This window comes from Hyperoodon ampullatus (assembly GCF_949752795.1).
Source record: "Hyperoodon ampullatus genome assembly, chromosome: 10".
NCBI classification, from domain to species: domain Eukaryota; kingdom Metazoa; phylum Chordata; class Mammalia; order Artiodactyla; family Ziphiidae; genus Hyperoodon; species Hyperoodon ampullatus.
Window position 1 is genome coordinate 95,775,136 of NC_136923.1, and position 16,913 is coordinate 95,792,048.

Genomic DNA, 16,913 nt, shown 5'->3' on the forward strand with positions numbered 1-16,913 from the left:
CCGCAGACTTGGCTGTAGGCTTTTCAAAGAGCTTGAGATTTCCAGTACATCTTACTACCTCAAATAGCCAAAGAAAGCCGCAGCCTTGTAGCTTTGGACATGCAAACTCTACAACAGATTCCTACATACTTTTAGTTACTTTGGATGATAATGAAGTTCACAGTTTGCACAGAGTGATCAGATGATCGAATCCCCTCAGATTAGGAAATGTAGACCCAGAGTGAGCAAACATCTGCTTAGGAAACCCTCAGAACCAGAGCTAGAAGCCAAGGCTCTGGGCCTCAGATTAGTTCTCTCTCTACCACGGTCACCTTCTGGTTCTCAGATTTCTCCTTCATTCTGCCCTGGCTTCAGGATAAATGAGTGGCTGGAAGCACCAAGCTGGGTTCTCATTCAAAAGAGAATAGTCCTTAAAATTCCTTTCTAAAGAAGACCTTGAGATGTGGATCAGGCCTCCCCACCAGATTGGCTGAAGTGAACTCTGTACAATTTTGTTGACCTGCTCAACACTCCTGATGTCCTTTCCTTTAGGTCCAGTTCCTATAATCTGGCTGAGATGCCAAGGGTTACACCAGAAGGAAATAAACTCCCTAGTTGAAAGAGTGAACAAAGAAGAAATGGACTCAGAGCTCAACACTTGGAATATGCCCAGTGCTGTCCTCTCTACCTCCATCTTTCTCTCCCTGGTCAGTGTGTCTTCTTCTACTGACCAGGGTGAATGAGGGTTGGGAATAGACATCACTATGGTGAACGCTCAGTGGATTTTATGAATCCTGAGCAGTATTTTTTTTTTTTTTTTTGCGATACGTGGGCCTCTCACTGTTGTGGCCTCTCCCGTTGCGGAGCACAGGCTCCGGACGCGCAGGCTCAGCGGCCATGGCTCACGGGCCTAGCCGCTCCGTGGCATGAGGGATCTTCCCGGACCGGGGCAGGAACCCATGTCCCCTGCATCGGCAGGCGGACTCTTAACCACTGCGCCACCAGGGAAGCCCCCTGAGCAGTATTTAAGTGCTGTCAGAAGAGGAAAGGTTGGGCAAGGGATGATTTCCAAGGATAAATCTTCAAATGCAGAGAACTTCTTGCAGTGCAGGGTGGCCTAGGTCTCTTCCCACCTCTGGGTCGTGTCACTGCCATAGCCACGTGCTCATAGTGGTGGGATGCGGGTATGGATTCAGGCATGAGAAGCTGGGCTGTGTCTTTTTAGGAGCATGTTCTGGGACAAAGGCCTTTTTCACTTTGTCAGTTTCCTCCAGGTGGATGATGCTCTGTGGTGGACAAGCAGAGTGGCCAGCTGCACACATCTGCTTTCCATATCTCCCACCTTTGTCTCTCTCTCCACAGAAGATGCCACCTTGGGCAGCTAGATGTGTTGGCATCTCACATACATCTGCAGAGAAGTGTTCAGTTTTCCCCTCAATCCTGGGGCTCTGCTTATACTGTCACAAAGCGGGGAAAATGGAAGTGAGGGAAAGAACTAGAATAAAGGATACCCATGCTCCTTTGTCCCAGTCAAAGGATAATGGAGATGAACTTTTGGGAAGAGGGGCTGGGGTCGAGGGTCTGCTTCTTCTCTTATTTCTAGTCCCCCAAAGGGGAGCCCTATTTGTATCAGGTGTAAAATTGAATGAGCTGGTTCAGGAAGCAGCCTAGAACTCTATCCACCCAACCCACTGAAACCCAGAGAGAGAATGTGGCTATAGGCAGCGTAAGAAAGGAGACTGGGGGAGCCAGTATCGTTGCCTCCAAGTACCCGAAAGCATGTGTGTTAAGAGGAGTGAGGTAGCTGCAGAAAGAATATGACCAATGGGTGGCAAATGCATGGACAGAGATCTCACTTCAGCAGAAGGAACAGTGTTTAACAGTCAGGCTCTCCCACCATGGGACAGGCTCCCTAGAGGAAGTTAGAGAGACTGTTTTAAGTGCTTTACTTATATTGTTTAATTCTTACAACTCCCCATCTTATAAAGGCATAAAACACAGGGGAAGAGAATAAGTGACTTACACGAGGCTATGGGGCAGCAAGTGGGAAAGTCAGGAGGAAACCCTGGGAGACCTCTACACACTGCATCCAAACTGAGCACGGTGCCTGGGCCAAAGTGAGGGCTCACCTGGTGACTATCATTACAGAGGCAGCATCATATATGGTCAAGAGGGAGCTCTCCACAGCCATTCTGTCTGACATTACGCAGGTAACTAAAGTTCTCTCTCGTGTTCTCAACTGTGAAATGGGCATAGAAATGTCCACTTCATAGGGAAGCTCAAAGATTAAATGAATGAACACACATAAAACGTTTAGAAGAATGCCTGGCTAATAAGTGTGTCACAGATGTTAGCTAACACCATATAAAGATGCACTAGATTATAAATACACACATAAGTGTTTAACATAGTAATATGACATACTGCTTTGCCTGTGTCTGTAATACCCACTCATAGGGGCAATCACTCAAGAAGGGTCCCAGTTCAGTAATGAGGCATCTTTACCCACCACTGATGTCTTCTAGTTGCACAGTCTAGCAGAAATGTCCATTTATTCAATTGCTTTGTGCTTAAGCAAACCACAGTGCCTAGGTATATAGGTCCTCAATTCTACTGGATGATGGGGATTGTTCTACAGGTGCTTATTCTCCCTGGAAATCTTCCTCTCAGCTTGAACCTTTAGTCAAGTGACATTTCTAAGATTTTGATGAGTGAGAAAGAGGGGATCATAAAAGCAACCCTGCAGAAGAAATGGAATATTTTCCATGGACTTTTTCTGCAGGGAGCTCTTCAGAGACACTCAAAACAGATCTGAGGATGGAGACTGAATTCTTGCACGGAAATCCACGGAGCCGGGGGCTGCGCTATCCTACCTGGTGAGCTTGGTGCCGATCTGCTGCCTGAGCTCCAGCCGCTCCTCATCCGTCTGCCTTGGAAGGATGTTCTTTTCTTCCAGCTCTCGCTTGGAGGGCCTGTTGCTGAGTTTGATGGCTAAGGAGTCCTTCCTGCACACCTTCATGGCCAGGGAGCCTGCAGGAAGGGAGACATGAGGTAATAAGGCTGCCACCAACCTGCTCGGGCTCCCCCCAGGGACAGTCGTGGACCACAAGGTGAGAGGCGGGGAGACAGATACAAGAGCCCAACACCTGAGTGCGGTCAAGACGTCGGTCAAAGGAGGAAAGCTACAGTATGTGACTTTCGTACAGTTCCTGCAATCAGCATGTCCTTTCTACCTCGCGGTATGCTGGGCATGCGCGGGGCACATGGAGAACCTGTGATTGGATCTCTGCTCCCCAGGAACTGCCCGTCCCCCCCCGCATGTGGGCAACATCAAAAAGGAGGGCGGGACAGACTGCGGAGTGCAAAATAGAATGCAGAGGGCGGAGGAGGGACGGAGGAGGCGCGGCCAGCAGGTGCAGGATAAGTGAGGCCAACAGGCAGCAGGCCGGTGGGCACCTGCGTGAGGACGCTCAGAGGTGATGGATAGGCGGGCGCATCACAGAAGACAAAAGAGATCAGCTACAGTGGGGCTGGAGGATACAGGCAAGTAAAGCTGGGCAAAGTGGGGTCCGCGTGCGGTGGGAGAGGGTGCCAGCTCATGGAAACGGGCAATATTCTGGGTCTGCTTTTCTTTTTAGCATAAGAGGTTCTGAGCACCAAGAGCAGGGCTTCCTCACATCTGGAATAAATCCATGATTCTCAATCAGGAGTGATTTCTGCCCCCACCAGGGACATTTGGCAAAGTCTAGAAACATTTTTGGTTGTCATACTGGAGTTTGCTGGGGAGGGTGCTACCGGCACCCAGTGGGTAGAGGCCAGGGATGCTACCAAACATCCTTCAATGCACAGGGCAGCCGCCATGACCAAGAATTATCTGGCCCAAGATGTCACTTGTGCCAAGGTTGAGAAACCCTGGTATAAAGCGTTCCATTCTCCGGGCAGGAAACAGTGAGCAGAGGCTGGGCAACAGCTCCTTCCCTCATGGACCACGTGGGCCTTCGGCTGCCCCTCCAGGGTTCTCTCCTCAACACCAGGACTATTTCCATCACTCAGGTTTAGCGAGCTGTCTGAAGCCTGGTGAGTGTGAAGCAAGAGGAAGAGACTGGGAAGCAGCAAGTTTGGGGGCTTCCTTTGGATCTTATAGAGTGAGTACTTAGCTTCCTTCTTTTGCCACTGCTTTTAGAACGTGGGTTTTGGAATGAGGCACAGGCAGCTTCAACTCTCAGCACTGCCACTTAGTAGACGTGAGTCTCTGGGCAAGTCCCTTATCTCTCCATTCTCTCCCCTCACCTGTAAAATGGGGCAGTAGTTTATGCCCCTGAGTGTTGTAAGATGTAGATGAGAATAAAACCTTAGCATATTGTCAGGCACACAGTCGGTAAAAGGTTGCTATTATATAAGCTCACGCATTAAAAAGCTGATCACTGAAATTTAAGTTCAGTGGTTGAGGTATGCTTAAAAATGAATTTGTTCCATATACCATGGTTAGTATTTTTATATATTTTATAGACTGGAATTGAATTTTATGGTGCCTCCCCTCCTCGCTTTTTTTTTTTTTTAATTGATGGGGTGTTGCATCCCAAGGGAAGCAATCAAAGAAAAAAAGAGACAGCTAAAGAGGCAAGAGACGGTAGCACGATGTTGTAATTTTTAGAGCTCTGAGGCTGTTCAGAGGACAGTTACCCTTTCGTCTTACTAATGAAGAAATGGTAACCTCAGACCTCAGATTAGAACCCACAGAGGTGGGCAGCTCTTCCCGCCAGCCACGCCCCTCCCACCCTCAGCGAAGAGTTTGGATGCACCCACTGGTATACAGCGAGCTGTCGTCATCCTCATCCTCTTCCTCTTCCTCTGCTCTTGTGTACAGGCAGGAAGAGTCTTCGTAGTCTGATTCATGAGGCACATTTTCTTTATTGTCATCACATTCAATCACAACAGTTGGCACTTGTCTTATTTCCGGAAGGCCCAGAGGTCCTGCTTTTGTGACACTGTCACCCGAGTGCAAACCAGAGCTGTGGTAAGAAGTAGAACAGGGTACCCGCTGCTCAGAGCTGTTTAAAGAGAAGGAGAAAAGAGCACATTTATTCTGGCTAACGTGTCATATTAAATGCATCAGAACCTTTTAAAAACTTAGCCGTTCCGTCCTAAGAGACAAAAGGTCTACTGGGCAATTCAACTCTCATTTCTCACCTAACAGCTAACTGTTTGGGGGCAGCTGAGTTACCTGATGGTGGTAGCAGCACGGAATAGGAAATGAGAATTCTACTGCCCTGCGGATGGATGGTGGTGACGGTAGCACGGTAATGCGAATGTACGTGAATGCCACTGAACTGTATACTTTAGAATGGGGAAGATGGTGAATTTCATGTCCTGTGTATTTACCACAATTTAAAAAATAAAAAATTTTAAACATAAATTTAACTCTTTTTATTTCTGGTTAAGAGCAACAACCCCAAGGGCCAAAGGAAGGTTCACTGGCAACCCACATGTCTTAAAGGAGTAAAAGGGTTAATTTGATGATGAAGTGAGAGACCCGGGAAAGAAAGAGACAACACATGAAGTTCCAGCTTTCAAAGCTATACAGCATGACTGGTAGGGGCTGATTGTTTGAAATGTCATGGATGGAGATGCAGAGAAACAGAAGAGGTGGGACCATCAGGCTGGAGACCCACGCATGACATCGGGGTGGACATGGGCTAGGGCGACTCAGACCAAGTTCTCTCCCAAGGACCGTGTCAGACCTTCAGCAGACACAGGTAACGCCAGTCTGGTTTTTCATCAGGTCAATGTTCCCAGCAGCAATGATGATCGTATTTTTGGTTTTATCCCTTTAGTTGAGCCAACTCAGATAAAAAATATTTTTTAATTAAAAATGATGTGCTTCTTAATGTGGCACATATATACAATGGAATATTACTCAGCCATAAAAAGAAACGAAATTGAGCTATTTGTAATGAGGTGGATGGACCTAGAGTCTGTCATACAGAGTGAAGTACGTCAGAAAGAGAAAGACAAATACCGTATGCTAACACATATATATGGAATTTAAGGGAAAAAAATGTCATGAAGAACCTAGGGGTAAAACAGGAATAAAGACACAGACCTACTTGAGAATGGACTTGAGGATATGGGGAGGGGGAAGGGTAAGCTGTGACAAAGCGAGAGAGAGGCATGGACATATATACACTACCAAACGTAAGGTAGATAGATAGTGGGAAGCAGCCACATAGCACAGGGAGATCAGCTCGGTGCTTTGTGACAGACTGGAGGGGTGGGATAGGGAGGGTGGGAGGGAGGGAGACGCAAGAGGGAAGGGATATGGGAACAGATGTATATGTATAATGGATTCACTTTGTTATAAAGCAGAAACTGATACACCATTGTGAAGCAATTATACTCCAATAAAGTTGTAAAAAAATACATTAAAAATTAATATATTAACAATACCCAACAATTTCTAACTTTCAAACAATTGGCTAAAATGATCTTTCAATATACAGGGGAAAAATAAATGTCCATGAATATACAAGGAAAATATTGGACATGCATTATAATTTAGTATATAATTCACAGTAACAGGGCCACTGAATATTTTTTCCAGTGATTCAATATGAAAATGATTTTGCCAACCATGTCCATTAGCTTTCAAATCTGATTTATTTGTCAGCAACTCAATTATATATACTCACAAACATAATTATTAAAAGTTTTGCTAATTTATTTCTAGTCTTGTTTAAACCTCATAGTATGTTTCTTCCTATCATAATTATACTGTCATGACTTTTAAATCTTAGGGACATAAGACTACCAGAAATGGGTTTGTTTATAGGTTCTAAAAACAAATAATAAAGCATTTAAAAAAAATGATGTGCTTCTTAATAAAAGCCACATGAGGTTCATTGTAAGAAAATCAGGAAATGTGTATTATCAAAAATAAAGAAAATTAGTTATTTTCTTATTAGAGTCTATCCAAGGTTCCTACAGCAATTTAGAATCCTTTTTAGGACCGGCTCTGAATGAAGTCCAGCCGGAATAATGGAGCCAGAAACACTTGGTTAAATTTTATTCTTTTTCAGATGAACTTGAAGCGGAATTTATGTCTTTCATTTAAGGAATTTCTAAACATAGGAAACTGAATGCATTTTACCATCCAACAGTGTTTGACGTGTTAAGAAACGGAGTGTGAGCCTATGCTATCTAGCAATAATTTTATGTTAGAACATCTTATCCAAAAGAAAACTCTTAAGGACGTATGAATGCATGCTAGGTCTCCTTTAAAACCTTCCTTTCACTTTCTTTTTTTTTAATGTATCTAATTTCTAAATCTCAGCTTTTAAAAAAATTATTTATTTATTTATTTTTGGCTGCGTTTGGGGCTTTGTTGCTGTGCACGGGCTTTCTCTAGTTGTGGTGAGCGGGGGCTACTCTTCGTTTCAGTGCACGGGCTTCTCACTGCGGTGGCTTCTCTCGTTGCAGAGCACGGGCTCTAGGTGCGTGGGCTCAGTAGTTGTGGCGCACGGGCTCAGTAGTTGTGGCACACGGGCTCAGTAGTTGTGGCGCATGCGCTCTAGAGCGCAGGCTCAGTAGTTGTGGCACATGGGCTTAGTTGCTCCGTGGGCGGCATGTGGGATCTTCCCAGACGAGGGCTCGAACCCATGTCCCCAGCACCGGCAGGCCGATTCTTAACCACTGCGCCACCAGGGAAGTCCCACATTACACTTTGAATGATTGCTATGTGTAATTTAAATTCAATTCACTTTCTTCCTTCCATTGTTTCCAAAGGGCTGTTTTCCTCTTTGTATTTTTCTCATAACTCTTTAGTGACACAAATGGCAAATCCAGTTGACACGTCATGAGCTATGATGTTCAAGGAAATGAACTAAACCAACTTAAAAAAAAACTGCAACCACTGAATAAGATTAAATCACATGTTTATAAAAATGCAACGTCTTAATTAGACATTAGCATGTGAGGGGGCCCATTTCCCACCTAGTTTAATAGGAATGACAGTGAGGACAAGAAGGTGGAGTACAGAATGGATGGTCTCGCATGACAGATCCAACAGCTGACTGAAAGGTGACGGACTACACTGCCTCCCGAGGCGGCCCTTCCATCAGACAACGACACCGGGCTCCAACAGTGCTTGGATTGCTGCACTGGGTATTAAGGGAAGTTGGGGTGGAAGAAGCAAAACTGTAATTCCATGGCTCCTGTTTTCCCCACCCCTGCTTTCTCCCCTCCCCCCCATTGCTAGTTTAATTACTGGCTCTAGTGAAGGCAGAGAGCTGGGGATACGACAAGAGCAAGAATGAAAAGAAGCCAATAGCTATTCATGTCTGGTGGGAAAAGTCTTGAGGAAATAAAAGTTGGAAACTAGAAAGCACAAGAATTCCTTAAGGTGGACAACTCCAAACTGCCTCAAGAGGACAGAGAAAGGAGAAATACTATGCAAAGAAAGCTAAGAAACTCAGCTTCCCAAGTAGTCTATGATAAAGAGGAGACTGTGATTTCTCCTCGCTCAAAGATCTACCGGGAGGGGCTTCCCTGGTGATGCAGTGATTAAGAATCCGCCTGCCAATGCAGGAGCCACGGTTCAAGCCCTGGTCCAGAAGGATCCCACATGCCGTGCAGCAACAAAGCCCGTGAGCCACAACTACTGAGCCTGCGCTCTAGAGCCCATGAGCCACAACTACTGAAGCCCACGTGCCACAACTACTGAAGCCCACACACCTAGAGCCTGTGCTCCGCAACAAGAGAAGCCACTGCAATGAGAAGCCCGCGCACCGCAATGAGGAGTAGCCCCACTTGCCGCAACTAGAGAAAGCCCATGCACAGCAACAAAGGCCCAACGCAGCCAAAAATAAATAAATAAAAATAAATAAATGTATTAAAAGAAAAAAGAAATGATCTACGGGAAGTGTAAACCCTGAGAAGAAGGGGCTTATAAGGCAGATCCCTCAGCCCCCGGGGCAGCTCCTACATATAAGACTGCCAGCCTTGGAAAATAGGAACCAGTCACGGTGACCAGTGACTGCCTGGTTGGGGCATCACAGCAACAGCTGGAGACCTCCCCTGGCCGATCCAGCCAGTCTAGCATGTGACAGAATGTCCAGTTTCTCATAAGGACAAAGAAGGTGTTTTCCAGCAAGCTGGGTGAATCCACCAAAAGGGTCTTAACAAATATTCTATTGATAAATATATGCCAACTCTGTGTTAGGAAAAATGCTGAGAAGGAGGAAGACAAATACCCGATGATTCCACACATCTGGTAGCTCTGGAGGACCATAGGATAGCAAGCACAGACACAAGGGGATAGAAGAGTTAGCTGGGAAGGAGGCCGGAAAGGTTCTGATGGGGCCTCAGTATGAGCAGTCAAGACACAGATCCAAGTCCAAGTTCCGTCACTGACTCTCTCATGACATTGGTCAGATTATTAACTTTTCTGAGCCTCAGTTTCCTCGGGGTGAAATTGGGTAAGTGGTATCTTTTTAGTAGGTCTGGTGCACGTGTGTCCCACTGGCATGGCCTCAAGGGAGCCCCTCACTTGTTATTTATAGAAAGGGCCCTTCAAGTGGTTTCCAAACATTCTCCATTTCAGTCTATCCTCCAGACTGTCGTCAAAGCAACTTACGGAAACTCAGATGTAGCCAGCTCACCTGTTAGAACCCTGAATGCCTGCCTCGGCTACAAAACCAGTGCTTCAAGAGTGATACACATGGAAAATTCAAAAAGATCCACATTACGAGCTATATTCTTCACAGCAAAGAACTAAACCAACTGAAATGTAGCCACGTCTTACATCTGGCCTCCACCGCTGGTGGTAATGGGCAGGAAAGGGGACACCGGTCCAACAGTCTTAGTAATGCTGGTTTTCTAGAATGGACTTGTCACTTAGAAGACCTGCTCTAAATAAAAGGTGTCACTGCTAGAGAAGAGGGAGAACCGTTAGCCTGGAAGCAGTAATTCAGACACAGCCTGACACGCAATGCCTTGCATAATCTGACCTGTATTATTCACCCAGCCCTGCAACCTCTCCACACCTCTGTCCCCATACGACTCACCCTTCGTTCACATGCAACAATGCACTGCACACTCTTGGCCTGGGATGTGCTCTCATCTCACCTTCACCTGGTTAATTTCTATTTATCTTTCGATACTTGTCTTGGGCAACACTTTGCCTAGGTTCTCAGGAGATTCCACAAGTGTGAAAATTGGGAACATCTGTTTGCTTACTAGCTTCCTCTCCCCAACCAAGCAGTAGATGCCTCCAGGGGCAGGGACCATATCTTCTTCATGTCTGTAGCAGGTGCCTGACACCATGGCTGACACTAAGTGGACACTCAGTTATTGTTTATTGTTTTTGCTGAAACAAAGATGGGCTGGAATCACTGACATCTAGGTGCATTTTAAGTGGTTGACAAGTCATGATCAACGGGTATTAATGAAGAGATCATTCTTTAATTTTCAGGGAGTATTTTCAGTGTATTGCAGAGCTATAGGTGCCCCTGACTTGATGGGCACTTTTATTAATGACTTAATAACACAATCAAATATGTGGAACAACTAAGGTAGAAAAGGAAAAAAGTAAACATTTACTGAATGTGTTGCCCACTGTTCTGGAGACTTCCACATATCATTACATTGTTATAACAACCCTGCAGGAGAGGCATCATTATCCTCATTTTATTAAGCAGGAAATGGAGGCTGTGAGAGGGTAATTAATAGGCCCTTGAGGGCGTAGGTAGTAAAGGAAGGAGCTGGAATTTGAACCCACTCTGTTTCAATATGCTGTACCCAAAAATTGAATTGTGATACTTGTAAGACTGTGTACTTTGGTTAAACACAAACCCCACTAACTGTACACATGCAAGGTGGAGAACACATCACGCTTTGTCCACAACATGTGTACAAAATGGGTATCATGACTTTATAAATATTTTAAATCTTACTAACCAGGGTAAGTTATAGTGTCCTCTCCTGCCACAGTCAGGCCATACCTGGGGCACTGAGTTTAAAGGATGCATCTTAGACACTGGGTTTAGAAAGGTCAGAATGGGAAAAGAACTCAGCTGTTTACCTATTGTCATGGTGACTTTTGTACCAAAATGGTTGAGAAGTTGCAGCAGAGCCTCAAATATTCACTACCCAGTTTTTTTTACAGAAAAAGTTTTCTGACTCCTTGTCCAAACCGATGGCTTCTAACGTGCATCATCCCACCCTCCTTAGCCATATTTGATGTCCACTTACGCTATTATTTACTTGGTATTTTTAAGTCAACACTTAAAAAAACTCCAATACTAATTTAGCCTCATCTTAAGCAATAATATCTTTGTAATCACTGGTTTTATGTTAAGTATGTGTTTACAACTTACGTTAAAATAAGTACGTGTCCATTAAAACTTTAAAAAAGCTCATCTTAAACTCACTTTGGGCACCACCAATGACATATATATCACATTCTGGTTAAATGTTGGCCTAGGCCAGAGTCTCTCAGCCTCGGCATGGCTGACATTTTGGACTGGACCCTTCTTTGTAGGGGGGGCTTGTCTTGTGCATTGTAGGATGTTTAGCAGCAAACCTGGTTCCTACTCACTAGATGCTAGTGGCATCTCCTCCAGGGGTGACAACCCAAAATATCACCAGATTTTGCCCAATGTCCTCTGAGGGGCAAAACTGCCCATTTGGGAACCACTGGCCTGGAGTATGCATGACAGCTTTGCCACCTGCTGCATCTTCAGAGTTGTACCACCTGAGTCTCTTCTCATGCAACTTGGGTATTAACTCTCAGGAATTTGCAGTATTTGCTGAAGGATGAACTGCCCAGATCTCATCTCCTAAGTTCCTGACCTGCTGTGTCTCAGGTTGGTGCTCTGGGGGCGGTACCAACGATCTGACACCATGACAGTTCCGCTGAGCATGTTATCTGTGCCGCTGCTCTCGTCCCTGAGCAGCTATCCCATTAATGCAAGAGCTCCAAACCAATTCGAGGGAAGAAGCTTTTCTCATTATGTGGCCCAGATTAGTGATGTACAAACTGACACTCCGGTGGCCCGAAAGAGTCACCACATCTTCCAGAGTACCTGTCCAAGTCCCCGAGGAAAAGCTGACTCACAGAATCAGACCTATTCTAGACCATTCACGTCAAAACTCTTCGGAGATTAAGCACTGAGTTTGCTTGGAATTCAAACGGATCTCATTGCATGGGGGTTGTGGTCACTGTTCCTCTTCCAGGTGGGTGAGCAGGAATTAAAACCGCAGGTAAACGTGGAGCCCCTCGTCCTGACCTCCTCGGCGGCGCCTCCCTAACTCTTCCTGGATCACTGCACATAACGGTGAAAAGAGCTAACACTTTAAACGCTCACATAGTGCCAGGGATGGATTCATTTAAGCCTAACGACCACCACCCTATTAGACAGGTACTACTGTTACCCTCCACTTCAGAGAGGAAAAATGAGGCACGCAGCCACGGTCACCGCGAGAGGGGTGCAGGCATTACTGAACTCGGGCAGTAGGGGCTGTAGAGCCTGAGCTCGTACTGGTGTCATCTGGACAGGAGCAGAACCCTGAACTGGCTTCAAAACTTACTCTCATTCCAGAACCTTCTCTCCTCCTCACCACCACCCTGTCCTCTCTCTACTGCTGTCAAACAGTTCTGGTCATGTAATTCCAATTAAAAGACCTTTGAAGGGGCTCATTGTCAACTGGATAAACCTCACCCTCTTTGGAATGGACCAGGGAACACCTCACCACCTGGCCCCATAATTCCTCCCCATCTGACCTGTTACCATTCTTTACCGCGCACCTGGTGTTCCAGCCACCAGGCCACCTGTCGCTTCCCAAGCACGTTGTGAGCTTTCCTGCCATCCCCCCACCTCGGAAATAGCCCCTCAGAGTTTGACTGGAGCAGTCCACCCACCCTCAACGAGAGTTCCAATGCCATTTCTTTTGAGCAGCCTTTTCTGATTTTTCAGTGGAAAACAGTCCCTTCTCTGTGCTTCCACAGCTTCCATTCCCACCTCTGTTACAGCATCTGTCACGTTATGTTACCATCACACGTCTAAGCATTTACCCCCTGCCCCCATGGACTGTAAGCCTTTCAAAGACAGAGCCTGATTATTCATTCTCTTCATATCTCAGCCCTGTTTCTGTACACGTTTTGGGAACTGATGGAAAAGTCAATCAAATATTTGAAGTCTCTAGGGATCAGAGTAGGCCAAAATACACTTACCATCTTCTAATTCACTAAAATAATTATCCCTGACCCTTAGATAGTCTTGCTGTGTAGGGAAAATATCCTATGAAAGGAGAGTTAAAGCTGTGGAAACAGTGATCTAGAGTTCTTCCTAAGAAGATAATTCAAAGAGATAAGGCACAGAGATCTGTGCAAGGAAGAATGCCAGGGTACCCGTGTGCCTTCCATCCCAGGACAGCGTGAGTACAGAACGTAACAGAGACAGCTTAACGTCAGCACATTTCCTAACTGTATGCTCTCAGGCCACTTCAGTTAAGACTGTCCAGAGTTAGGCTGCTTTGTAAGGTGAGGCAGTTGGGCTAGATAAGATCTAGAAGGTTTCTTCTTGTATGACATTCTACGATAAATTTAAATTAACACCAAAGGTCCTAAATTATTGTCTGGCGAAGGCGGGGGGGAAGATGAGATTCTGTTCCTCATCTGGGTTGCTCCAAATAATGTAATTTTCCTGAGAAATGAAATAGGGATGAACATGCAAAAACCTGAGAGCGTTCCATAACATTTGCAAGATGTTGGCCAGTTGCACCATGTTGGAATATTTCCATTCCAGTAATTAAATACACCAGGGGGCTCCACACATCAGGACAAAGGAGCAGACCATCTTTCAAAACAGCAACAATAGTTAACATACAGGGTCCTTTATGGGTCCTATCAAAGTACTTCGTAAATGTTCATTATCTCATTTAATCTTCACAAACACTTGCAAAGTTAGGAAGGGTATTGTTATTATCCTGATTGTATGGATGAGGATGTTACATTTCTGAGGAAATACGTGATCACAACAGGGATGTGGACGTGGGTTTTCTCCCTCCAGGGCCTGTGCCCTTTCCATGAACCACACTGTCTTCTCCCAAAGAACCCTCGAGGCCGTTATTTTCTTGTACATGGACATGCTGACTATGAAATGCAATTGGCACCCCAAATTTTAAAAAAAACATGGGAATATCATAATTATCGTATAACAAAAAGCAAGGACAACAGAGGTTCACAGAACTCAGCTCCTTTTTTGCTATGAATTTTTCTGGGAAGAGCCCCAAGGCTGGAGGCTATGATGGGACACAGAACAGGTTTGAACTCCTGACTTGGGTGGTACATCCGTGTGTGTGTGAGTAGCCCGTGGCTGGGGGTGAGTAGGCTGCAGAGAGAACAGGATACAAGAGAGAGTGGGGCAGAATAATCACCAAGCTGGATAATCCAGTCTTGCATAATGGTGTGTCATCAACAAGAAGAAGAAGGGATGCAATGGGTTTATTGTGGCCACATCAACGACGTAGCTCCTCGAGAACAGAAAGGTATCACCATCATAGGTGATGCCCACTCCCCCGCTTTCTATTTTCTTCAGTGTAGAGATGTATATACACAGCATATAATATATTCATTGGTGGGGCTTCCCTGGTGGCGCAGTGGTTGGGAGTCCGCCTGCCGATGCAGGGGACATGGGTTCGTGCCCCGGTCCGGGAGGATCCCACGTGCCGCAGAGCGGCTGGGCCCGTGAGCCATGACCGCTGAGCCTGTGCGTCCGGAGCCTGTGCTCCGCAGCGGGAGAGGCCATAGCAGTGAGAGGCCCGCGTACCGCAAAAAAAAAAAAAAAAAAAATATATATATATATTCATTGGTGTATCATCTGTCTCCTCCACTGAAAGGTACGTTTGTGAGGATGTCAACTTTGTCTGTCCTGCTTTCTCCCCAGAGGATGGAAGTGCCTGAATATCTTCCTTCATGAACAAAATGAATAAACCAGGAAGAATAAACAGAAGTGTACCTAAAACAGGACGCCTGCCATTTACAAGAGACACACAAAAGTAGGATTCAGAAAGTTTGAGAGTAAAATGCCAGTCCTAAATCAGTAAAAAGCACTCATTGCAAACTCTCTTTGCCTTCACTATGTCCCCATGACAAGTCAGGGAAGTGAAAAGCTGTATCCTCTCTCCTTGGTCCCGTCTCCATCAAGAATAACATTTAACGAGTCTCCTTTTTGGAAAATGCAACTCTTTTTTTTTTTTTTTTTTTAATTCAACTCTCCTTTGTGACTCTACTAAACCAAGTAGGAGAGACATAAATTGAGAACACAATGGTACCCCTCAGGTTCCCCTCCCACTTCACCACATTTTCCTATCATTTAAACAGTCACATGTTTCTAAGAAATCCCTAGACTTTGAAAATTAAGAAACTGTTTTACCTTTCCTGTTCGTTACTGGTGAGGGAGAGGCAGCTTATTTTTAATAATTCATCAAGAAATGAATGCAAGACATCTACAACAACTCAGGGTCATTAAACAGTTGGCTCCTTTTCAAGGGAGCTTTATAATCATCACTGTATCTCCATCACATGATAATAGGTAGATGCATAGTGGAGCATCGTGACCCATCCCTGGGCAGGGGATTACCCATTATCAAGCACCTTTGATACTCTCCTAGGAAATCAGGGGCAGGTTTTGAAATTAAATTTCCTATTTTAAATCCCTCATCTTCCTTGAAAATACACGGGAACCATTTCACCACCATTTTTAAAGAAAAAGGTGTCATAAAGGGATACTGCTTTCCCGCATATGATTTCAACAGCAACTATTGTTAAAAAAAAAAAAAAAAAAAGAAGACAATAATCTCTTGAAAGGACAGAGAAAATTTATTACCCTCCAATACGATGCTGAAAATGAAATTAAACAGGAACAGCTTTTGTCATTCTGACTGCACAGAGTTATAAAGAGGGTTTTCAGAAAGGAGAGGGAATAGTCAGACGTTTTCTTCTCGGAGCCCCAAAACGTGTGAGAAATTATGCTACAAATTGCAGTGCCTGAGGCTGGAAAATGACGGAAGTAACCTCTGACACCCAAGAAAACAGTTAATCAGCTTCATTTTAGGAAAGCAGGCACACATTGTACGCTTTATCACAGCCTTCTGAGATAAGAAACTCAACATTGGAGCCTTTGTTTTTTTTTGTTGGACTTTAGTCAGCAGGAAATGATGCCGTTCTATATATAGACCAGGGGACTGAGCTTCCCTGAGTGGAGGATGTGTTTTGAGCTTCCTTTTTTTCCAGCCATGGTAACGAATGTAAATTAGTTCATTCACATCCCTTTGTCTGTCCTTCCAGGGACCAAGGACCCACATTTCTGAAATAGTGTCTGGGGTCAGGATGTGATGAATAAAACCATAAGACACCCAGAATCTCACCAACAGCAATCTCCATTTCTGATGGAGGAACCAAACAGTGGTGGTTTTTCCACATGACTTTGTCCCGAGACATCAGCCAATGTCCTAGGTCATGCTTGGCTGGATGTGGTGCCAGGAGGGCATGATGTGGAGTGAGGACCATGGTGGGGTCCCAGCTGGGCCACTCACTAGTTGAGCATCTTGCTCTAAGAGGTTCTTCATCAGGTAAATGGAGAAACCTTCCTACCTACCTCACAGCTGCTTACAAGATCAGAGGATAAGGCTTTGTAAACGTCAATGTTGGTAGTTGCTGTTTTAGCAAAGGATGTACTTAAACACCAGCGATTTATCAGAAACCATTCATTAAGGATATTATCCACTAGTTTATTAAAACACTTCCTTTATTTATTTTTTCTTTTTTTAGTTTTTTTTGGGGGGGTGTTTTGTAATAATTTTCTAGTTTGTAATAATTTTAGGTTTACAGAAGAGTTGCAAAGAAAGCACAGATAATTCCCATATACCTTTAAGCC

General features: G+C 45.0%; 1 protein-coding gene across 1 annotated transcript in view; it reads right to left on the reverse strand.

The window, feature by feature from the left end:
• Positions 1–2,848: 2,848 nt before the first annotated feature.
• LOC307059234 (phosphatase and actin regulator 1-like) overlaps positions 2,849–16,913 on the reverse strand; it is a gene marked incomplete at both ends in the record, with an annotated part of 514,568 nt that continues 500,503 nt past the window's right edge. The window contains 2 exons of the mRNA XM_079713047.1: positions 2,849–3,009; positions 4,786–5,030. Coding sequence (XP_079569173.1) covers positions 2,849–3,009; positions 4,786–5,030 — 406 coding nt within the window. The remainder of the gene's footprint in view (positions 3,010–4,785; positions 5,031–16,913) is intronic.